This window comes from Cordyceps javanica, chromosome 1 (assembly GCF_051103115.1).
Source record: "Cordyceps javanica chromosome 1, complete sequence".
NCBI classification, from domain to species: domain Eukaryota; kingdom Fungi; phylum Ascomycota; class Sordariomycetes; order Hypocreales; family Cordycipitaceae; genus Cordyceps; species Cordyceps javanica.
This window is the reverse complement of record NC_139295.1, coordinates 2,971,280-2,994,769: the sequence shown is the minus strand read 5'-3', so window position 1 is coordinate 2,994,769 and position 23,490 is coordinate 2,971,280. Positions and strand designations below refer to the sequence as shown.

Sequence of the window (23,490 nt, the reverse complement as noted above, 5' to 3'; positions counted from 1 at the left end):
GAGACATGGAAAGGGTGGACATGGTCCAGTCGAGCATCGCCGTTGCGACCAATCACCACTAGTCTAATCCAACTCGCGCTCCGGCTGGCTTCATTCGGTCCAAGAACAAGAACAGGATACCACCAAGTCCTGCCGCGTCGCCGTGCTTGGATGTGCGAGCTCGGTGCGAAAACGCCATGTACTGGTACTGAGTACACAGTACTATTACTGGCCCGGTCCCCCGGGGCGCGAGACCCCCCAGTACACATGCCACGCTGTCAGACTTCTACTCACCAGTATGGCCAGATGGGTTCTCGAACACCTTGAAAAAGAAAATCCTGTCGCCCACCCACAAGCTTGGAATGAGCCCACCACCATGCGGTGGCTTTCTCGTGCCTCTCTTCCCTGCCCGCACCGTGGCGCCCGCCCGACCCCCCTCCAGCCATCCAGAAGCAAGCGGATATCCCCTAATCCAGCCAGTCACAGCCATTCTGAATAACTCACTCTCGTCGTACATACGGCCCACCGCAGACAGAAACTCACCTACAACGAGGCACGAGCAGGGTTTTCAAGCGCTCGCCGTACCTCGCCTGCTCCCCTTGACTCCTCTCGTGGTTGCTCTCCCCCGCGCTATCTATCTGCAAGCCAGCGTCATCATGGATGCGGACCCTCGAGGCTAACAAGAATTAAAAATAAAATTTCTCCTTGCCGCCTCGAGCTACCACGAAGAAAGAAGGCGTGGCAGTGCCCGCACTACTTGCGGTAAGTATTCCTGCGCCTTCCGTCATGGTCGCCGTACCCCCAAGGGATGACGCTCACCCCAAAAGATCCCGGCCCCCGGGATTGGTGCGGTCACAATTCCGGAGCGCGAGTCCAAACACGTCAAGGCACATGGCACGTCGCTCTGCCTGATTTGGGGGCGTTTGGGGGCATCATACTGGTAGAACAAGTTCAGGCCAGAGAGGCCAAGCCAACAGTACCGTCATGCCAGTATATCAGTCCACCCTACTGGTAGGAAACGAGGTGGCAAAAGCAAAAAAGACACATGTGCGGGCAATGAATGCTACACGCCCTGGTTCGTGACCAATCCGATTTTTCTTCTGTCAAATTTGCCCGAGTTTAATTGGGCTCAGAGCGCTTGTCCGGTTGTCTAGGTGGCCCTGACCGCTTCGAAGAGCAATATCAATACGCTAAGTAGCGAGCCACCAAGACCAATCTGTCCACTCTTTCGCGACCTGAACAGGTTGCGGCCCCTGAACAAGAAAATTCGGGACTCTTGGAAAAGACTGTGTGGGCAGGACAAACTCGTTACTAGCCGAGTTTTGAGTCTTCTTCCACTCTGTCGTGGAGACTCAACATACATTTCTACTGACAGTTTCTTTGTCAGGACTCCGCAGCCACACAAGGATATGTGACCGCATTTTGGGTGCCACATCGCGAGTGCGGGCAGAAAAGGCGCGGCATGCAGTGTTACTCTGCGACCTTGCCCTTTCGCCTCCTTCTCCGCTTGTCGAGGTTTGGTCAGGTTGACCTGCGTGCATGAGATATGGAGACATGTCCATAAGCCAGGCGGCTGGCTCCTCCTTGTCGCAGCCAAAAAAAAACGCCGTAGCACCTTCAGAAATGCCTCAGGTCCACCACTCAACATCTCAGGAACTATTAATCAATTAACTAGTTTGCTAGTGTCGCATGCGGGTGCAGCTACCTTGCCAGCCAGCTTCCAATGCAGCAAGGTCTAGCGCCGGAGGGATAAGACCAAGCATGATATACAACATGCAAAAGTAGTCCTCGTCTTGGCACGTTTTACGAAAGGTCTGGGTTTCTGGCTCACCTTTTTCGATAGCCATACATCTTCACCTGCGCTGGCAGCGGTATCATTGGTGCAATGTTCAAAGCTTCGGTTGCTGGCAGGCCCCTGTGAATAACTATCGCTATTTCAGGCATGTTCTTGTGCTCATCTCTCACATGAAACCGCAACATACCACTCCCACTCGCATATCCGTTCGGGCTGATTTCAATCATCGAACAATGTGCTCTAGTCATCTCTATGACTCCAAAACGCTAAGTCAAGGGAGAGTGGCAATGCCAGCTCACGGTACTACGTAGCGCCAAACATTAACTCCATGACGGTGGTCAACTAGACCTCTGCGCGGATGCAGTTTCAAGGCAAATGAATTGTGTACTGGTAAGTGGCTCGCCAAGCCACATGCACGTACTAAGTAACGGCGTGGGCATGTCTGGTTTTAACTTCGGCACATTGACATCAGGACCCTATTGCCTCTTCTAATAGTAATTCTAACGCTGCATATGCCGATCGACCATACCCAAACCCTGGCACTCGACCTCAGTGTCATGCTTAGGGATGATACAGGTACGGCAAGGATTGGGGTATGTCCTGGAGCAAAAGCCCTGGAGGAGGCCGCAGCAATCGTCTCTCCCCCGCTACCCGGTACTGGTCCCTGGTTCAGGGTTCAAACCTGGCCTGTTGTTACATGTCCGCCACTCGACGGCGCGACGGCTGTCGTGATGACCATGGCGGAAGTGGACGCCGCGGAGCGAAAGACGGAGACGGAAAGCATAGAACAACAGATGCCATGATATGCAAGCCGGGCATTGTTCCGATGTTCCTGCTATTAGTAGACGTAACATGACGGACCTGGAGGCGAGAGACAGCTCCTTACTGGGCAACTGCAACCCTGGCCCATCCATCTCTTCAACGGGCGGCGAGTGGCGTTGGGTTGTGGACGGACAAGCAACGCACATGGTCAACGACTCAGATACTGAATGGCCCGATGAGCCAGGACCGGCTGGGTACCGACACCGGTGCAGAAAAGCTCTTGATGCACGCGAGGTAGCGGAGTGGCAGGCGAGATAATGGTGGCGCCCTCTGGCCCTTGTATTTTTCCATCATTCTTCCTCTGCAGCGACCCCAGGCGGAAGAAGGCGACTGGTCGTTTTTTCCTCTGTCTGGGATAGGCATGTAAGAAAGACGACGCCCACGACGTCGCGCGCTGGCTGCCACATATATATTCTCCACCACTTTTATACGCCACTCATACTGCGTAACAAAGAGAAGAGAGGGTTATATATTCGTAATATTTCGTCCGATATCGATGGCGAGGACGCAATAGCACGATTCGTCGGAATCCTCAACCCTGTACTTTGTTGTGTGCTTCCTGGTACCATGCCGCACACATTTTGACTCCGGACCATGGGGCGAGATGTTCTCGTAGTCATGGCAGATGTAGGGGTCAGCAGTCGGCCAATTTCGGGTCTCAATTACTCGTCGAATAAATCCAGAGAAGTCTTTGGCTATTCCCACCACCCGTCTCCCTTTTCCTTTTTTTTTCCTTTTTTTCCCTTTCTTTTCCAAGATGGAAAAACCTTGTCCGAAGACGGCTTCCAGGGTGCTGCTTGCACATCACCATGCGGATGCAAGCCCACATGTCCAGGATGAGACGCTGCTCCTTCTTTCTGTCTCTCTCTCTCTCTTCCTCTTTCTCTCTGTTTAGGCTCCCAGCCGCTGGCGGCCCGACTGACGCGCTGAAATTCGGAAACGGACGTGGGAGGTCTTTGTTTTTATTCATTTTTTATTTTATTTTATTTTTCACCGGCCGTCCCCCTCTGCGAATCATGCATGCTCAATAGTTGAGGGGTGGGAAGGGAAGGGATCTCCCCGTTCCCCTCTGCCATCACATCCCTCCCCCCCCCGTGATGGATGGGCGGGGTTGACCTGATGCAAAAAAAAATGTTCGGGTTCGGCTTACCAGTACGGAGTACATTACGGAGAAACATGAGATATGTTCTCCTATCCTACCACCTACTTTTGGGGCGTTGTCATGACCTTGCATGTAGTATCGGCAGGGTGCGCGTGGCACGAGCAAGGTCCCCTTTATGCTGTCTGTGGGCGTGTGTGTGTGCGGCAGCCGGTTCGGCCCCGTGAAAGGGGGGGGGGGGGGGGAGGGTGAGGAGATTTGAAAGCCAAAGTGACTCTTTGGATATCGATGAAATCGCCGTCTGTTGTGATACTGGTGAGTGCCGTGTTGTATGAGTACCTTGTTTTTGGTAACTGCTTGCCAAACAATGGCACTCTCGACGAGTGCGTGTACGTGAGCGCCAGCGTGCCGTTTTGTTCAAATACATGATGCTCGTTTTTACTTTTTTTTTTCCCCCACAGTATGGGCATTCTCCATTGTGTTGGTATGATTGGGTTTTGTAGGCGATTTTCCATGTGTGTACTGCGCGTGTGTCTATGCTTGATGTGCGTCTCAGTACCTAATGGTAAAGGCACCTTCTGTCCATTCTTTACAGCCTGTCCTCCTCTGACCACTCGAAAAATTCCCGCGTATTTTTTTTTTAAAAAAAAAAGAAACAGACTCCCTGCAGCGGCCTTTTGTAATCATAGCACGGCTGTATTCCCCCGTCTCCAGCCGTTTATATACGTGTGCAGCGGACGACGGAGCCGGATCCGTGCAGGTATACCGATTCGGTTCTTTTTTTTTGCCCTTTGGCCCCCGTTCCCTTCCTGAAACAGGTACCCGTGGTCTGGGGGGATGATGATTCATTGTCTTGCTTCTCGTTAATGCGTTCGTGTCAGTTGCCGGCATCGTAACTGCATTATACGCCTCATCTTGCGCCAGTGGATTCATACATCTCTCCGGCTTGGTTCTCGGGGACATTTCGTCGGTTTGCATGGTGCCGAGTCGGCAGCTTGCTTTCGCATTACCGGCCCTCCCCCCCATCTTGACGAATCTATTTTCCCGCGGTGATGCTACTGTTAGGCGCCTTTCAAACTCGGGGCATAGCAAGGTGAGGATGCCAGTCTGTAACACGTAGGACCTAACCCTTGGTGATGCTGTGGTACGCGTGCTATCGTGTAATGTAGTCCAATGATGTTGTATTGTCGGCTCACGTGTTGTTCTTTTTTTTTTTTTACATCTCACTATGTCGTGCTTTTCACATCCTCCTGTTTCTCGGCGGGTTGATACGTCTCGTCATGAAGGCTTGCACGTCACAATTGGAGTGGCTCGCATCAACTTGCAGCACTCATTTACCAAAAGTCTGTTCGCCACTGATAATAGTCACATCACCCACGCCAAGATCTGGCTGATTTATATCCACAGAGGACGCAGAATAGCATAGGATGATAATCGCCAACAAATTGTCCGACACTCGCGAAGCTCTCATGCAGGTTTGCCTACTGTTAAGCGCAACGGACGTGAGGTCTAGGGTAGGCTACACGTGACCATCGCAGAAGGACCCTTTTTGCTGCGACGTGGCATTGGCAGCGCCCCGTAGCTGGCGAGCGGGCCCTACTTACTTGCTTGGTGCGTGAGAGGTGCAACCTCCTTTGTGGCCAACCTGTTCTCGATACACCTTGCGCGCCGCGATTCCTCTTCTCAGATTACCCTCGCCAGTGACCCTGACCTCCTCGCTCCTTTCAAGCCCCCAACTCGATTGCCTCCCCTCGTTCTTTCTCCTCTTCCCAACGAACAACACACAACACTCCCACAATGGCTGACCAGGTTGAGAGCCTCATCGACGTTCCCAGGGAGTTTGTCAAGGAGGGCATCCAGTTCATGAACAAGTGCCAGAAGCGTGAGTACAAATCCACCCCGCCCCCTACCCATCAAGGGAACGCCAATTGGGAAGAAGACGGCCTTTTTTTTTTCTGCGAGAATGGCCCTTCACAGAAGCCAGGCACTTGCTCGTGCTGTCTGGCAGGACTTGCCTGCATCACGCCTCTTCCGGACAGCGCAATACATCAAAGCTATTCGCGACATCTGCGCTTACCATTCCCACCGGTCCAAGCCCCGTTCCATCCCGATCCCTGATATCAGGTAAAACCTTTCGAATTTTTATCCACCGACTAACATTGATATCCCAGCCGATCGTAAGGAGTTCATCAAAATCTCCCAGGCCATTGCCATGGGCTTCGTCGCCATGGGCACTGTCGGCTACCTCGTCAAGCTGAGTACGCTGGAACCCAGACTCGCCAACTTCGCCCGCGTCCTGCTTCGAACCCGCTAACATGTACCCCTTAGTCCATATCCCCATCAACAACATTCTCGTCGCTGGCGCATAAGCGCATCACTCGTCGTGTCGATCTCCTTGAAAAAAGAAACGATTATAAAGAGGAGTTGGGATCGCAGCGTTGCTTTGGAATCATGAAAACAACAAGCACGAATCTAATATAGAACGTGAGAGGGACATACATAGGGACGAGAATCAAGAGGTGGCGGGATGGCCATCCATTTCAGATACGGACACAGTTTCTCAATGTTCGGTATGGGTGGGATGCAGCCACAGCCAACAAAGTTTTTTTGTTTAGGGCACATGATACCAGACATGGTACACGGTAATGGGAGAGAGAAGAGACCCAGGGAGTTTTGCGCACCATTGTGGACTTTCTTTCCTTTTTGTTCATCATCTCGTTACCCTTGCTCGGGCTTCTATTGGAATAAAGGGAGGGCCAGTACGTGGCCAAACATATGTATCTCTACTCATGCGAGTGGACTGTAACAATAAAGAAAAAATATTGCTGCATGTGCAAGATTCACAGTGAGAACATGAAGTACCTAGCACTGAGGAACGACAACAACAACAACAAATTTACGCGCTGACAGCAACTCTCGATTTCTAGATGGATTGTATTCATAAAAATTTCCGTACGAGTCCAAATCTTCAAATGAGTCTCAAAGATAACGCCTTTCCAGTTTCTCAGCCACAGCACTGCCTCGTCTCTGCCATTCAAGCCGAAAAGGCACAAGACACTGCAGCATGCCCGCTTATTATACATGCCCTCAGCCGCCTGGTCGTTTCCCCCCTTCTGTCTGTTTCCATGCTCAAAAACAAAGAAACGCCTTCCCATTCTGTCAAGATTCAACGTTGATCAAGATGGCATACTATACGGCACAATCGCCTTGTCGATGATGGGCAGTCTCCGGGCGCCGTGCTCGTTCTCGGTGCCCCACTGCCTCCTCCACGCCGCATCCTTCTCCAGGGCGCCGTCGAACGCGGCGCGGCAATCAGGCGGCAAAAGGTCCTTGATGTCGTCAGGCACTGCGCTGAGGCCGTCATAGGCCGCCAGAAAGTCGGCCGGGTCGCTCGACCTGTCGCGGCCGGCGGCGACCTGCAGGCCGACGGGGCTGTCCATGAACGTGTCAGTGACGAGGAAATTGCGCGCCACCTTGTAGGGGACGGCGGGGAAGCGGGCACCGGCGGCCGCGGCCGTCGACTCTTCCTCATCGGGTGATATTTGCTCGATACGCGCGAGCGTAGGCTGCATGTATGCCGGGTACTGCATCACGTTGGTGTGAATGTCGTAGACACCCGTGTTGTTGAGCTTTCTAATGGCGTTGATGCCAGCGTTAAAAGTACTTTTGTTCAGTTAGCTGCTTGCTCAATTACGGACATTGATTGTGTAACGGCTCACCTGGCTTCTCGAGCGTGCTCCAGCATCCAGTTGGTGTCATTGACATTGACACGGCGCTTTCTATACTCTGGCTTGCCTGTAGGATCCGGCACTGACGGCACGTTTGTGTGATAGACGGCACTGGCACCGTGCCAAGCAACGTACTGGTTCTTGTTGTAGGGCTCGCCGGGGATAATGCGGTCGTTGGGGTCGGCCAGCTCGCCCTCAACAGCGCCGCTAGCTTTCGCACCGGCCACGTCGTAGTCGTCAAGAATACGCTTGCCGCCGACGACTATACGCGCGCCAAACTCGCGGAATACGGATCGTGCCGTCACGATACCTATCGAGCGGCCCTTGTACGAGTGCGGGATGATGTCGCGCTCAATCATGTCACGCTTCTCGTCATCGTCCACAATAATCTTGTATAGCTTGCGATGCTTGGTGAAGAAGAGGTAGCTGTCACGAAAGCCCACACAGCGCGCAGGCTCTGTCGACAGCATGTACAGGCGGTTGCCGCGGCCCAGCACTGTAAAGGTACGGCATCGGTAGTCACGGTCGCCCTGGAGGTTGCCCAGCTTGTCGACTTTCGTCTCGCCCTCGGGATCTTCAGCCAACACACACTCGTCGTTGGCAATCTCGGCAATGGTGCCTTCAGCGTCAATCACCTGTTCCGCCTTAGGAGGCGGCGCACCGCCCTTGCGGCCGCCACGGCCCCTCCAGCCTCCACGGCCCCTTCGGCGCGGCATATTGGCCTCCTCTTCGGTGATCGTAATCATGTTGTCCCAGCCTGGAGGCTTGTTCTTTGGCGGACGTCCTAGACGCTTTCTTCTAAAAACGGGCGGAGGAGGCGGCGTCGGTTCCTTGTCTGATGCCTCTTCTTTGGTTTCTTCTTCAGCGACGGCTTCCTCGTTGTCATCGTCTTCCTGTTCTTCCGGGGGCTCCTCGTGGTCCTCGTCCTTTTCATCGTCTTTGTTGGCAAGCTCGGACATTTCAGTTATGTCGGCATCAGGCATCGGCTCGTCCTCGACATCTGCGAAACCTCTGGGGGTGCTCTCTGAAGATTGAATCAGTTAGCAAACAGGAGCTTTCCATACACCCTGTTGAAGTAGCAGGCTGGAACAGTATATATATTCGATATGAATGATGCTGTGACGTGCGCGTTCCAATAAAGATGCAATAGCATCGAAATCGTACCTAGAGCAGCTGCCGCCCGCTTGGCGGCGGCACGGCCAGAGCGGCGACCCGGTGGCATATTGAGCTATCGGGCGTAATTTATCAGTGGTGTGGCTATATACCTCGCGCCGCTGCAGTAATATTTTGGGGCGTCGCGATGGTCGTTGTCGCGCAATGCATAAGGCGTTGGCTCGTCTAGCAAGTCGCAATTCTCTAAACGTAGCGAGCCACGGTTGGAGACGCGCCGCGCAAAGGGAAAGTTGCTGCCTTCCAATGATTGGGCGGACGGTGGTCTAATACAGTGTCATTATAATCATACACTGTGTCAATACACGGTATCGCATCCACGACGACGCCGGCGTCTATGTCGCTTGGATGAATACTGAACAAGGAATTCAAAGCTGCAATTCATTCAGATCAAAGAATTCTCTATCATCTCCTGATACATGTCTGATAAAATTCAACTACACTCTATTGCTGCCCCTTGTACTAATAATGTCATCCGTATAGCCTTCTTTACAATGTGTCCCAACCACCATTATTGATTTCAGCCTCTAGTTTGCGGCTGATCAAGCTTGGGACACCGTGATTCAAAACCGTATTACGAATCATGGAGTCGTATCGCTTCTGATTTAAGAAAAGTTGACGCCCGTGACGTAGCTGAGGGTCAGTTTCACCGTACTTGTCGATGTAAGGTACTGGCGTAAATGATCCGGATCGTCGGAAAAGATAAATGATGGAGCATTTCCGAATGTTGAGGAAAACGCCGATATTCTGTTGACATCTAAGAGGCCGTTAGTTATACTTTCTCATAGCAAAGTTTTCCTCCAGCTACGTACTTTCGCATATGTTGTTGGGCTCCTCCGAGTCGAGTTGATTCCCTGTCAGAAGTATCTGTGCGCTGGCAACAGGTTCCTTGGCTGCAGAAAAGTGCTCCACAGAACATACACAGAACAGGGTCTGTCAGGTCCTTGCCAGTGGTCGGGCAGCGGTTTCTAGTTGCCTCCTCAATCAAAGTGTCATATGTCTTGGGCAAGCCGATTAGTTCAAAGATGCCTGGGTGGCTCATCATGCCCGACCGCGGCACTTCATTATATGCTCGCGGCCACATAACTTGATGCTTAACCCATCCTGAAACAAGCGCTTGCGTAGTCTCTGGCCAACCGCAAGCCCCAGCATTGGGAGTCATTGACGCACACATCTCATCGAAAGAGGGTATGCGCAGCGTTTCCGTCAACCGGTCAAGCTCGTCGGCATCCGGTGATGGCGAAACATGACTGTTGAAATCCACTCCGTATTTAACGTGGAGGAACACCAACGACTTGCGCAAGAATGTCAGGGCATACTTCTTGGCAAAAGTGTACCAGCCCTCCAGAGAGTCCACGCCAGGCTGTTGGAAACCGCGGTGCTCTCCACTCTCAGCCTCTTCCGCAGAAGTTAGAGCCTGGAACTCCAGTGCATGTTTTGTAACGCCCAGTGAGAACTCGGCAAAATTGTTGATAGCTGGGTCTTGCGTCTGTCTCTTGGTGAGATTCTCCAACCACATGGTGGCGGGCATGTTCCGACCCATGTGGAAGACAGTCTTGACAAGCTCAGCAAGGTAGCAAAGCCTCAGAACATGCGAGATTTCGGCCTTTTGTGCGTGAACAAAACCGTACGAACACTCAACCAAGAAAATAAAGGGATCCATGCTCAAAAGCGGGGGGTAGACATCAAGTGGCCTGCGAGCATGGGGCGTACCTGTGCCAAAGTAGCGCGACATGAAAAGCTGGCAGTGCTGACGCTCCGAGTCCTTGTTGAACTCGGCCTCGATCTGCTGTTCTGAGCGGGACATTACCGACATGAACGATGAAACAGTCTCGGACAGAACGCGGAGATGTGTGAGAATTTGCTCTGGAATCTTTTCCAGAAGCGTCATTCCGGGCTGTGCTTCTGTCCCCCTCTGCTGAATCTCCACAGAAGAGATAGTGTAGCCCACGGAATGAACCAGAGTACCGTTCAAGTGGAACTCTTCCATATCGTCAGCTTTTGTGTCAGCCACATGCCGGGCGTCAAGGTCATTGAGCCGAAGTGTCTCTCTTAGTCGGCGGTAAGCAGACTTCAGTTCGCTGATGAGTTGCGAGTTGCTTGCCGCCGGAAGTGGATGGCTAGAGGGAACAGGAGCTTCTCCTGATGTAGTCGATGCATCGACCGTTGCGCTTAGAGACGACTCAGTTTCGTCCCGGCCCCACAACGCGTCTGTAGATTGCTGTGGCCGTGCAATTGTTTCCACAAGACTACCAGGAACGCTGGGAGTATACAGCGCAGGAAGGTTGGATTCATCGAGCTCGGGTGCCTTACTGCCACCTAACCAGTACGCAGATCCCATTTGTTTAGCCAGAAAGTCTCCGAAAGCATCCTGAGGCTGCAGATAACCCGGATAACACTCTTCCAGCCCCTTCCAGACGATGGGCAGGAATGCATTGCCCAAGGCCTTGCACAACGGACAGACAAACTCGTTGCGACGAGTATCTTCTGGGTGATGGCGCGCGATTTGATGAGTGTGTCTGCGATTTGTGGCGTCATAGTATTGTTCGAAGCAGCGGAAGTGCATCATGTGTCCACATCCACTGGCCACGGGCCCAGGCCGAGAGAATTTCGCATCGAATCCCTTTCCAATCGTTTGCCGCTCTGCCAAGAATGTGTTGCCTTCGGAGTTGAGCTTCTCTACCATCTTTCTATTCTCTCGAGCAATACCAAAAGGCCGAATATCTTCGGCGGAGCGATCAAGGCTGCATGGCGTCTGAGAAGCCTCGCGCACCAACTCCGGGTCTTGGAAGTCGGTTTGTCGGAGAATGCGGCTATTATTCAATAGAGCAAACGTACCGTAAAGTTTGCGATCGTCAGCTTCCTCCTGGCAGAGTATGCATGTACCAGTAGGATACTTCCAGTTATGTTTACGATCCTCGGCAGGCTGCAGCTCCTCGTCTTCGTCCAAATCAGATCCCCAGTCGATTTCGCCTTGGTTTTCCATGAAACTCTTTTGTTGCTGCTGGAACTGTGCCATGACTTTTGCCTGACGACTAAGAGCTGCCTTCTTTCGCCTCTCTCTCTCCTCATCTACAGAAGCATTGGCAGGCGAAGCGGTGTCAACCCGGTCAACAGCAATGCCAAGATGAACAAGAGAGGCCTGGAAGGCACTCTGTCGACGCTGCTTCAATCGCTTCAGCACCAGTGAGATCTTGGGGTGGGAAGTTTTGAATGCCTCTTTGGTGGATAAAATGTGCAGAAGTGACACAATAGTTCTGGCGTTGTGGGCATCCGGCATAAAGTTTCCCCTTGACGCTCTGGTGAGCGCAATATGGACGAATGAACTTGATTCATCTCCTGTCTGGACATCTTCACTCGAGTCATCCTCATGTATGGCAATCAGCATGAGGTGCAAAACAACCTGCAAGAAAGTTTCGAGTCGTGTAACAGGGACCGACGGCGTAAATCGCTCAGCCACCAATGGGTAAAGTAGCGAGTAGTAAATAATTTGTGCAAATACGCCTGTCCCTGTGAATCGACCGAGATCTTTGAACAAACCGGAGGGGATCGGGTGATGCTTCGGCTCGTAAACGATTTCTTCTACCGACTTGCCAGTCTTCTTGGCCATCTTCTTGCGATAAGCCATTTCTGATTCCTCCCGCTGGTTTTTGTTATAATGAGCAATGTATGGGTCAATCTCTTCGATGAATTCCGGTCGCAGCTCGAAGGTGCCCACATCAGAAACACCCTCAGGAGGTTTGAAGGTAGCCATTTCATCCAACACGTTGTGGAAGTCTTCTTGCTCTTGATACTTCTCTGGCAGCTTGTTGCAAATCTCGTTGAAAGACAACGGCTTGAAGCACAGCACATGAGTGATATCCCTACGCATTGCCAAAATACGAGAGTTCGGCTCGTCCTCGCTAGCAATTAGTGATGTGCGATCGCTGAGGAGCACAATGAGGAGGTGGATCATGTCTTCTACAACATCAAGATGCTGATTGTCGTCTTGTGCTTCTGACTTGAGTTCGAACAAGCCTTTCACCCACTTTTCCATTCCAAAGCGATCTATAATCGAGGCAAGAACTCGACTAGGGTTGCAAATGACCATCGCAGTTTGCAATAGGAAGATGTCCCGGTGATGCGAGACGTCTCGTTGCAACACGCCCTTGTAAGTGCTCGCTTGGTGACGCAAACTGATACCATTTCGAACCCACATGTTGGCTTTAATTTGCGCTAGCCAGGCGCATACCCTCAAGGGGTAGTCAAAGGCAGCCATCAAATAGTCTTCCGATGTGTAGTCAGTCTTCGGGACTTGAGGACGACCCATCAGTCTCGGCTTTGCCTTGAGCTCCTGCAGAGTGAAGCTCATCAATGTCCTGATATCAGATGCATGTAAAGATCGACCGCATTCGATCAGCCAGGATAGAGTATAGTGTAGAGCATGATGGAAACTGATTTGATCTTTCTCAACCACAAATTCGATAACTTCGTATGATGCTGAGTCAAAGTCAAATTCGAAATCATTAAGAGTTTTGAACTTAATCTCCTCTTTGATTTCGCCTTGCTTGAATCTCAACCGGTCGGCGCCGATTGAATTGAGAATGACTGTTTTGGCTGTAAAACGGATTGCGCGCTGAAGGTAGTGAATTTCGTCTTGGGGACACTCCCTGAAAGCTTCAGCAAGGTTTCGCGCCTGGAGATTGATCTGGCGGGTGACAAGAGAGGCTGTAATCCAAGAATCGGCTTCATACTCGACATGCTCCACTACAGCGCGGACATTCGGGCCAATACATTGATGCAGCTTCACCAAATCAAGGAACTGCATCAAATATCTTGGTTCGCTACGCACCCGCTCTTGAACATGGGGGGATCCGAAGAGATACTTGAGATCCTGATAAAAGTGATACATTCGTCGATTCGTCACGGAACCACTTTCGAAACCCAAGACTGCGTCAGGAGAAATATCCCATGGATGGCCAACTTGGCGTGTCGTGAGGAAAGTGTACAAAATAGCCAGCAGACTGGACATGAAATTGCCTCGTTCTACCACCTCTGCAGTGATGGAGGGAGTTGTAAGCATCTGCAAAGACAGATTGATAATGGAGTGGTCAGGTTCCCTATCACCGACCAGGTATAACTGTGCGAGAATGGTGTAAAGACTGGCAAACCTGAGCGCTAGGACGCGCTTGAACTCTGGCACCGAGACCACAGTGGATATGTATAAGGAGCGAAGATCATTTCTCGCCTTTTTCCACATCCTGAGGTCAAATAAGAGAAGCCAGTCGAGCCTCACTCTCTGGAATACATCTTCAGCGGGAGAGACATTGTCGCGTTGAGTGTAGCTGGCTGGTGTCTCGATCCAGTATGGCCCAGGGCGTGGCACAGCCTTTTCCGTTTTGCCAGGGGTTTGCGGAATGTCGAGATTAGCTTTGGGGTAAGCAGCCGGAGGACGAATAGCCTCGGCAGGGTCAGAATCAGATGGTGTTCTTTCTCGTTCCTGGTCTGCGCCCTCTGCTGCTGTCGTTGTTTGCACGGGAGGTGGCGGCGGCGGCGGCGGATATCCGGCCATGGTAGCTTCATCCTCTTCCAGGGCTTGATCAGATTGACTCCAGTTCATGTTCAGATCACCAACATCACCTCTGGCATCGACCATCATGACATCATCGTCATCATCATCACCACCTCCCACTACTGAGCTCTCATGAGACGCGTTGTCATCATCATCCTCTTCTTCCATGAAATCGTCAATCTCAACTTCATCCATAGCATCTTCGTCGGAGTCGTCATCCTCATCAATACCGATACCCCCAGCTGTGGCCTGTAGGGCAAGTATAAAGTGCGCATTTACACCTTGAAGTCGAGCTCTTGACATCATGTATTGGTCATCCTCATCTTCGTCATCAATAAGTCCGAGCGTGTGAGTAGCGGAACTGCCCTGTTTCCAGGGCTTCATAACCTCTTCACAAACAGTATTGCGCAGAATGTGATGGTCTGGTCCCACGGAGCAGCCGGAAATATCACTCAGCCACTCAATGAGAGCACCGCACATCTGCTCCCGAAATGTGTCGCGGGCGGACCGAATGGTGACTGTGATGCGAATTGCTTCCAGGATTCGCGACATTTGCAGCAACTCCTTGATGTCGCGACTGTAAGTCAGAAGACTGCGGCCCATGGAGTCCGTTTCCCATGCATCGCGTGAAGCTTGGCGTCTTGTTTTTCTACATGCGCGAGCGACTTGATCTTCCACTTCTTGTACTGTGTGCTTTTCATCATTCCACAGGATGAGTGCATATTCGTCGCATTGCTCGGCCGTGGAGTTGTAGTAAGATGAGGAAAGTCTCGAAACTTCTTCATCCTTCTCGATGGACTCTTTTGTCTTTGCTTGGCGAAGCTGCTCCGGCGAGCATGATATAACATCACAAATGTAGTCGAAGGCCCGCCCGACGGTCATTTGAATACTGGATGTGATATCTTCAGATAGACTTGCAGGCTCTTTTTCTTTACCTTTCTGTGGTCCCGTGTGTACATCAGAATGAATAGTGCAGAACAAAGGCGTCCTCCAGGCTTCATCGTCGCCACAATCGCAGCATCCACTATTACCGACAGAGATTGATATGCGAACCATATGTCCGGTATGATCAGTGGAGTCAAAGCATCTGCTACAAAGACAGCAAGTCTCATCTGTACCGCAGGTCCTGCACATGTATGAAGCTTCGCCAGCCTTGAAGATATGACCGCAGCGTTTGCCTCTCGCTGCCTCAGTGTACTCGGCACCTTCCAGGGCGCCTTGAGCATCACCAAGCTTTAGCGTGTCCGGAAGTTTTCCATCCGGAAACAAAAGGCGCATGTTCTCATCCCTGCCGCCGGCTAGAGACCAAAACAAGCTGCGCAGCAGCTCCTTCTTTGCCTCGTCAGTGAAGCGGTATTGGAATCGAGACGGTAGGTCCGCGAGCAGCTGGCAGAGCTGCTGCTCCTGAGTAGACATCGGCTGTTCCATCCTCAAGCTATCATTATGTATTTTTGACCACGTATTGCGTTGGACGGCCCTGCGTCGTCGACGGCACGAGCAGATTTTCGATGGCGAATGTCGTTTTGGCGGGGGCCTGTTCGATGCTGGTATGTACGTAGAGTTTCGGCGGCAGCGTGCAGAAATTTGAGCTGCGCTTTTCAAGTTTGGTATATAACAGGGCGAAGAAGACAGAAACAGCAAAGTAAGCTCGGACGTTGTAGTGTGACACTGTTGCCTTTTTAGATGGAGGTGGGAGACAAAGTAGCAACGTTTCGTGTACCGTCGACGCCTAAGTCGGTGGATGCCCCTCGCTAGATAACTACCTACCGCCCGACGTCAGCGCTGAGGTAGGAGCGGAACCGCCCAGCCACCATGCAGTATTGTCTTATTACTTTTTTCGTATATGATGCACCCGTGACTACAAGTTTATGAATGCCGAAGTTTCCTTAGGGTATAAATGAAAATCGTTGTTTAGGGGGGTTGATGCAGTAATCCGCCTTGCCTTTCGCCAAGTCCTGTTGGCAAGCACGTCTGTGTGTTCGTGCTCATCGATAGCATGACAAAAGAACTGTGGTTTTCATTTCTATCCGTCTGAGAATCTTTTATACATGTTTACAGCGCTCCGCCTCCACCTCAAACTCGCCAGGTTGTTTTACTCGTCATCCTCGGCCTCCTCGACGTACTTGTGGCGGATGTCCTTCCATTGGCGCTGGGCCTAAGTTAGCAGTGATTCTCTTCCCTTTTTTTTTTTTTTTTCACTTCGGAGTCTCTATCGACTTACGCCTCGGTTGTTGTTGTCCCAAACCTTGTTCATGGTCTGGTTGAAACCGCTGTGTTGCGCGTTAGCAGTCGGCTCGAATTCGGGGGTTCTCGGCATGGTAAGCGTACATCTCAAAAGCAAAGCCAGCAGTGAAGACAGCGGCCAGCATGGTGAAGTTATTGCGGAATAGCGTGCTGTAATTATCGCAGGTTAGCAATCGCGCCGAGTCGGCGACAATTCGATCTCGGGCCGTTCGCCGACATGCCTGTAGATCTGTAGGGTTGCGGCATTAGCACATGTGGTAGGTAGGCGGGTAGATGCTGTCTAAAGATGGAATCGGTACATACCATGATGATTGATTTGTGCGATTGAGCGCTCTTCGATTTGTCACAGTCTAGAACTGGCCGTGTGGCGGGCGTTTGGCGAAGCAAAAGGCTGATGTGGTAGGATAACTGGTCGAGTTGCAGTCAGGGAAATTCAGGAAGTCTTCTGCTAAGCCATTAGCCGAGCGCTGATTGGCTTGGGAAAGGACGCCGCGGCTCCACTTGCTATCCGATGGCTTCCGTGAACTTTTGAAGCAGGACAATAATGTAAATGGATGATAAAGTCAAGGCTCCAATGTGTTAGTCGTGGTGGGAACAGGAAAACTGAGAAAAGTCAAGAAATACGAGGATAACAAGCAGGCTAATGAAAGAGGCCAGAGACAAAAGAAATATCAGTGATTAAAATGAAATCTACGTAGTTGGATCGAAGCAATAGAGTAACTACCCAGATACTGCAAGCTATTAGTACCTCACTGTCACACACATAAGGTTCATTTACCGGTCTATCGACCCAAAGTAGTCTTCGGTATAGTATTGAGAATTATTGAATTCCGCATTTCTCAATGTCATGCAGAACGCCACGATATTGACCACGTGCCAACCTGTGCCAGCATGCGCATGGTCTGCGGTGCGACACTGCAAAATCACAGTGTCTTCATTAATCATCATTTTTTACTCATTTCCAAGCTATAATACTTTAATCACTCTCAAGATCAGGTTCGAGTATGACGCTGCGTTGCATTCTCAGCCTGTCAGCCAGTGTGGGTCACGAACACCCCACGCTCTACAAGCCGGCTTGATGGCTATCGAAGTGGCATTTTGATTGCAAAGTCTACCATAAATAAACTTCACCTTGGCCTTTTTTTTTCTGCCACAAACTGCAAACCACTGCATTGAAACCCCCATCACAGCACCAGATATATCCCACGCTATATTTGACAAGCAATAAGAACCTCTCCAAGCAGCATCTCCGAGCAGAGGCATTTGGCGGGGCAAACCGACTGCAGCGTGATCATGCCACCGACGGCCACGAACTCCGGCATCGTGACGGACGCGACGAGCGGCGAGCGCCATATACCAGAGTCTCTCCGCGCAGACGGGACTACTCGAAAAGCAATCAAGATACGACCGGGGTTTCGACCTGCGGAGGACATCGAACTATACAGAGCGCGCAATGCTGTCGCGCAGCGGGAGCGCAGGCGCATGACCGTGCCTGGAGCAGAGGCGCCCAGAGACGAGAAGCCAGATATTCCAGGTGCAACAAGTACCTTGAAAGATCACAATAGGTCCGAAACTCTTTCCTGGAGACGGGATGACGACAACACCTCGACCACGCCCTCATCTAACACATCTGCCGCTGGCATTAAGAACGCGAAGCGGCGGGAGGCACGCAAAAAAGCTAGGTCTGCCGATTTAGGTGATGCCGCACCCTTGAATGAAAGTGCAGCTTTGGAGAGGATCGAGCAACCCAAGGTTGAACAGGTCAACCCAGAAGTAGAGCGCGAGAAGAAGGTGCGCAGCTTGAAGAAGAAGCTGAAACAAGCCAAGGACCTCAAGACTAAGAAGGACGAGGGCCAGGGTCTACTCCCAGAACAGATTGCCAAAGTTATCAAGATTAATGAGCTGATTCGGGAATTGAACGCCTTGGGATTCGAGGATGATGGCGAGACGAAGAGGGAGACCGAACCAGTGCCCGACAAGGTCACTGCTTAGGGCGATGAGTCAAGAAGGATTGGCCAATGTACTATCGAGTAGAGATGGAGTTTGGCAAAATTTCTCTGTGTGTTTTGTGCGTGTAAATCAGCGACAACCTTTCGGGCGTTTGGTAATTGGTTTTGCAATATATATTCCCCTTTGCTGGCCCTCTACGGAAAGACTTTGCAACCTGGACCCCAAGCGACACCGCGATGGTGTGCAACTTGAGTTTGGACAACAGTACAGCGCCGGTGCGTAGACGGAGAAAAGAGGTCCATTGAATAGAGCTGGTATCACCAAAAAGATTAGTCCGTAGAAGAAGAAGAAAACAATTTAATGATCATTCGTTGGCTGTCATCGAATTTGCCATTTTCAGAGCCTCATTCTAGGGTAGCGGTCCTAATACGGTTAGTGCCGACTTTCTGCCGTGCTTTGGCCACTGGCGCAACCCAAGGCTCCAGCCGGTGAGGTAAGCTTGTAGCCAAACAACGTAACTTGACATTGGCAACTTCGCAGCTCAAACCCGTCTCATTACGCCTCAACATCACGAAGAGACGCGCGAGGACTACGAGATTGACGAATTGAACACAGAGACACATACAGACACACGGCAGTCCGCAACCGAGCCACCATGTCGCCAGAAGAGGAGCGCCAGTCTGCCCTGAACTCGTACCGGGCCAAGCTCATCGAGTCCCGCGAGTGGGAGGCCAAGCTCAAGAACCTGCGCCTAGAGATCAAAGGTCTCCAAAAAGATTTCGATCGCACAGAAGAGAATATCAAAGCGCTGCAGAGTGTCGGGCAAATCATCGGCGAGGTCCTGAAACAGCTCGACGAAGAGAGATGTAAGCACCGGACGTTGCCTCCGCGACACCTTAAGCAAGCGCCATTGCTTGCGCGGCGGGGCACGATGGCTTCCCAAAAGAACAGAAGACTAATACTAGTGTGACGGTAGTCATTGTCAAGGCCTCGTCCGGCCCTCGTTACGTGGTCGGCTGCCGATCAAAGGTCGACAAGGCCAAGATGAAGCAGGGCACCCGTGTAGCGCTCGACATGACGACACTCACAATTATGCGCATGCTGCCGCGCGAAGTCGACCCCCTCGTATACAACATGTCTTTGGAAGACCCTGGCCAGGTCAGCTTTGCTGGTATCGGAGGTCTGAATGACCAGATTCGCGAGCTGAGAGAGGTTATCGAGCTGCCGCTGAAAAACCCGGAGCTGTTCCTACGTGTTGGCATTAAACCGCCCAAGGGTGTCTTGCTCTACGGTCCCCCCGGAACTGGCAAGACCTTGCTCGCGCGAGCTGTTGCCTGCAGCTTGGAAACCAACTTCTTGAAGGGTATGTGGGCGTGCTGGAAGTACGGAACGCAACGCTGTGCTAATGTGTACCATAGTGGTTTCCTCTGCTATCGTAGACAAGTATATTGGTGAATCTGCGCGACTGATCCGTGAAATGTTCGGCTATGCCAAGGAGCACGAGCCCTGCATCATCTTCATGGACGAAATCGATGCCATCGGTGGACGACGATTTTCGGAGGGCACTAGTGCGGATCGAGAAATTCAAAGAACACTGATGGAGCTGCTGAACCAGCTGGACGGTTTCGATTACCTGGGAAAAACCAAGATCATCATGGCCACCAACAGACCAGACACTCTGGACCCCGCGTTGCTACGTGCTGGTCGTTTGGACCGCAAGATTGAGATTCCTCTCCCCAACGAGGTCGGTCGACTGGAGATTCTCAAGATTCACGCGGCTGGCGTCGTTGTCGATGGCGACATTGACTTTGAGAGCGTGGTCAAGATGAGCGACGGCCTGAACGGTGCCGATCTGAGGAACGTGGTTACAGAGGCGTGAGTACAAGCCACGAGCTATAGGACCTTTGCAAAACGCTAATTTGTTCTTCTGTAGCGGTCTCTTTGCTATCAAGGATTATCGTGAGTCGATTAACCAAGATGATTTCAACAAGGCAGTGCGCAAGCTGGCAGAGGCGAAGAAACTGGAGGGCAAATTGGACTACCAGAAGCTGTAAGGGGGGATGATTGGGACTAGGATACTATCAACAAGAAGCAGGAGAGACAGATGTTGTTATATTGTACATTAGCTACTCGGCGCAGGAGAGTAGAAATGGACCCTAAGAAGGGACTTTGGTACGACTAGCTGCTGTGATGTATGCAAAAGTGTGGCCGGCCACAACTGGGGCCTTGATCGTCATGACTTTTGCCTGTACTGTATGCTACATATGCTTTAATTACCATGCCGTTGAGCCGCAATTTCATGTTTGGGCGCGGCCTACGATTTTGAGGCGGAGCAAACGCCACACACCACATTTTGTAGAGAGAGCCTATAAGCCAATGGCTTCACCACACAGGGAAGGTGGGCGGCGCATGTACGATGCTTTGGTTGGGCAGACCATGCGGAGGCTATGAACAAGCCGGGACACTATTTTCATACACGGCTGCAGGATAGTGGATTGAGTGCCAGGGGTATAAGCTATGTGAGGCTCTCGCAAGGCTCTGGGCGTGAGATGTAAGCGAGAGTGCAGACCGATGGCAGGCTGTATCCGCCCAGGGCAAGGCGAACTCGATAGGAAAGTGTCGAGGCCGATCAAGGCTCTCCGTCAAGATAGTGGTTCGGACAGTTTTACCAGCGTAGGTGAAATAGATGCGGTCATTTTGACGGCCAAGAATTGAAAGGGCACTGGGTGAAAAGAGATCTGGTACATTACTTAGAGAGCAGCTACGTCATGGGCGGCCACCTCCGCAGAGACCCTACGTCCATGTAAATTAGGACATCGGAAGAGGGTCTCGTATAAGTAACCCGCGGATCCGGACGATTGACTTGCATGGAAGAGGAGAAAAAAAGACGGGTATGCCGATAGGATATGCATTGTGCAATGCGGGCACAGGAACAACAAGGAACGGGCATTGCGAATTCCCACATTCGGATAACGGCTGGGAGAGAATTTTAAGCGTTGGTCATGTTTCTATTCTTAGGGTGTCGGGCGAGGCTGTGCTTCCTCACGTTCCTTTGAGTCGGAAGAGGGTACATACAACAGGTGGCCGATCCTTTTTTTTTTTTTTTGGGCTCTATTGCCAGGGGAGCGGCTTGGGGCGGTCCAGGCCAACTTGTGAATTATTGCAAAAACAAGACTTTGTTACCTTAGTAAGTTACCTATTTTCAAAGGGGAGAAGCGGCGCGCGCTGAGTGGCGGGGATTTCGGTAGTGCCACAGATTGTGTCAACAGGGCAACAAAACTCAATTCGGAGAACACGGGAAAGGCTAAAAAGAGAAGAAGAAAAGAAAGCATCCACAAGATATCGGATGATGGGAGGGGGCCCAGGACAAACACGAGAGCCATGACGACAGAAAGCCGGGGCCTTGTTTTCAATATTCTTTGGTGTAGCGCTTGTATCAGATATATGCAGTTGGCGCTGTACAGCGCCGAGGCCCTAACGCCTAATGGAGGGATGGATGGTCGGGTGGCCAAAATCGACGGGTACATTATTACCTACCAAGGTAGATGGCTCCAAGTACTCCGTATGGAGTACTTTACTAATGAATAGTAAACCGTTTTCTCGTGTTGGTCCCAGGGGAAGTGACGGCATCACAACCGGGGCGAGGGGCGGAGGACGGGGACCCTTTATTTTGTCAATTCGCGGAAGCGAGTTGTGTCTTGGCACGAGGTCCATGTCTGCACGGGGAGAAGGAGCTGGAGCGTGCATCTGAAGTTTGAGCAGCTTAATGGGCTGATGCTTTGATGAGCGTTGCCAGGCCAAACGGCTGCTTTGGCTTGCCGAATGCATGATGGGCTAGATCTATCTAAGGTTTAGTACCTAGTTAGTATCCGTAGGTACCTACTAAGTAAGGCTCTGCTGGTTGACACGGCGGGTTGGTTGCTCGCCGTATCAGACCAGTGAGTGAGTGGGCGGGTGTGTGTGTGTTGTGCTGGCCTGTTGGTGCAGAACCAAGCTACTGGTAGCTGGACAATGATGGTTGCTCTCCAACGGCCAGGTACTATCAGTACTTATTCAATGCGGACGTTTCCACCTGTAATGAAAGAAAAATGGAATTAAGAAAAAGCAAATCTTCTAGAAACATCATTCCCAGCTCGGAGAATTTCCGCTCCGGTATTCCCACAGTTGCGGTGTACGTACAAAAGTACAGGTTCAACTGAGACGGCCTGGCCGGGACAGATCACTGTGCTGCAGTGGCCACCAGCTAGGTAGGTATTTTCTTTGGGGTAACCGGCCAGCACTGTAACCTCCCCGGGGCGGCGATTGCAGCACTGAAAGTACAGGCGGTTCGTCCCTGCCAGCTCGACTGCGATCTGCAGCCGTGTACAACACTGCGGGGTGAGCGCGTCCTGCAAGCGCCACGTACATCACATCAGTACCAGTAACAGGAATTGCTCACCTTGCGAGGTGAAGGCGCTACTTAAGGACAAGACTATTTGAATCAGTGGTTGGTTCAAGGCTCGTGAATGACCGGTAGAGGTTAATTCTCACACGCCTACAAAGCAGCCGTCTTATTTTCATTTCGCTCTTATCAATCTTGTTTCACCAGAAGAGAACGCATACATAGTGTCAAGTACCTCCTCGATGTCGACGAGCCCACGTGTGGTTGGTAGTTGAGGTGGCATGGCAACCGCCAAAAAGCTAAACTCAGTACGGGTGCCCATCCTGACAGGACCCTTCTAGGAACGACGGCCGCTAAACGCCCTGTATCCTGCACTTAGGTACTGGGCTGCCCTGATCATCCACCGCCCGCCTGGATGGTACAACGTACGGTTACCTTAGTACCCAGGTACCTAGGTACCTACCGACATACTAACGTAGAGGTACCCGACACTTTGATACGATAGATACAGTCTTGATGTTCTGCAAGAAGCCTTGATCAGAGATCAATCAGCCTCGGAAAACAATTTTAAAGAATGAGTTTGCAATCGAACAGACGAAAATAAAAAACAACAATGACAACAACATTGCCCCTCGCGGTATCAGTTGCATGACAATCGAAACCACCCCCCCAACACCCCTCCCAAAAGGCGTCCCCACCGCCCGCCGCTCGCTGAGCCCCAAAAGCCCAAGGCTCGGACCCGCCACCGCCAGCTGCCGGGGCAGCATCCAC

At 51.6% G+C, this 23,490-nt stretch overlaps 6 protein-coding genes across 6 annotated transcripts; 3 read left to right on the top strand and 3 right to left on the bottom strand.

Annotated features, from left to right (window-relative positions):
* Window positions 1–5,492: 5,492 nt before the first annotated feature.
* V2A60_000906 (translocon subunit SSS1) lies at window positions 5,493–6,064 on the top strand (the record flags this gene model as incomplete). The annotated part of the gene is made up of 3 exons (XM_083252272.1): window positions 5,493–5,577; window positions 5,867–5,953; window positions 6,024–6,064. 3 exons carry the CDS (start codon window positions 5,493–5,495, stop codon window positions 6,062–6,064), a joined length of 213 nt encoding a protein of 70 aa, XP_083108398.1.
* Window positions 6,065–6,871: 807 nt separating this feature from the next.
* V2A60_000905 (chromatin remodelling complex Rsc7/Swp82 subunit-domain-containing protein) lies at window positions 6,872–8,645 on the bottom strand (the record flags this gene model as incomplete). The annotated part of the gene is made up of 3 exons (XM_083252271.1): window positions 6,872–7,358; window positions 7,415–8,447; window positions 8,588–8,645. The coding sequence occupies 3 exons, from the start codon at window positions 8,643–8,645 to the stop codon at window positions 6,872–6,874; spliced, it is 1,578 nt and encodes a 525-aa protein (XP_083108397.1).
* Window positions 8,646–9,198: 553 nt separating this feature from the next.
* On the bottom strand, window positions 9,199–15,560 carry V2A60_000904 (uncharacterized protein; the record flags this gene model as incomplete). The annotated part of the gene is made up of 4 exons (XM_083252270.1): window positions 9,199–9,350; window positions 9,406–9,447; window positions 9,515–15,033; window positions 15,277–15,560. The coding sequence occupies 4 exons, from the start codon at window positions 15,558–15,560 to the stop codon at window positions 9,199–9,201; spliced, it is 5,997 nt and encodes a 1,998-aa protein (XP_083108396.1).
* A 676-nt stretch (window positions 15,561–16,236) lies between these two features.
* On the bottom strand, window positions 16,237–16,694 carry V2A60_000903 (cytochrome b-c1 complex subunit 9; the record flags this gene model as incomplete). The annotated part of the gene is made up of 5 exons (XM_083252269.1): window positions 16,237–16,293; window positions 16,366–16,414; window positions 16,473–16,538; window positions 16,580–16,617; window positions 16,692–16,694. 5 exons carry the CDS (start codon window positions 16,692–16,694, stop codon window positions 16,237–16,239), a joined length of 213 nt encoding a protein of 70 aa, XP_083108395.1.
* A 987-nt stretch (window positions 16,695–17,681) lies between these two features.
* On the top strand, window positions 17,682–18,380 carry V2A60_000902 (mago-binding domain-containing protein; the record flags this gene model as incomplete). The annotated part of the gene is made up of 1 exon (XM_083252268.1): window positions 17,682–18,380. The coding sequence occupies one exon, from the start codon at window positions 17,682–17,684 to the stop codon at window positions 18,378–18,380; it is 699 nt and encodes a 232-aa protein (XP_083108394.1).
* Window positions 18,381–18,993: 613 nt separating this feature from the next.
* On the top strand, window positions 18,994–20,392 carry V2A60_000901 (proteasome regulatory particle base subunit RPT4; the record flags this gene model as incomplete). The annotated part of the gene is made up of 4 exons (XM_083252267.1): window positions 18,994–19,204; window positions 19,315–19,701; window positions 19,757–20,213; window positions 20,272–20,392. The coding sequence occupies 4 exons, from the start codon at window positions 18,994–18,996 to the stop codon at window positions 20,390–20,392; spliced, it is 1,176 nt and encodes a 391-aa protein (XP_083108393.1).
* Between the last annotated feature and the right edge of the window lie 3,098 nt (window positions 20,393–23,490).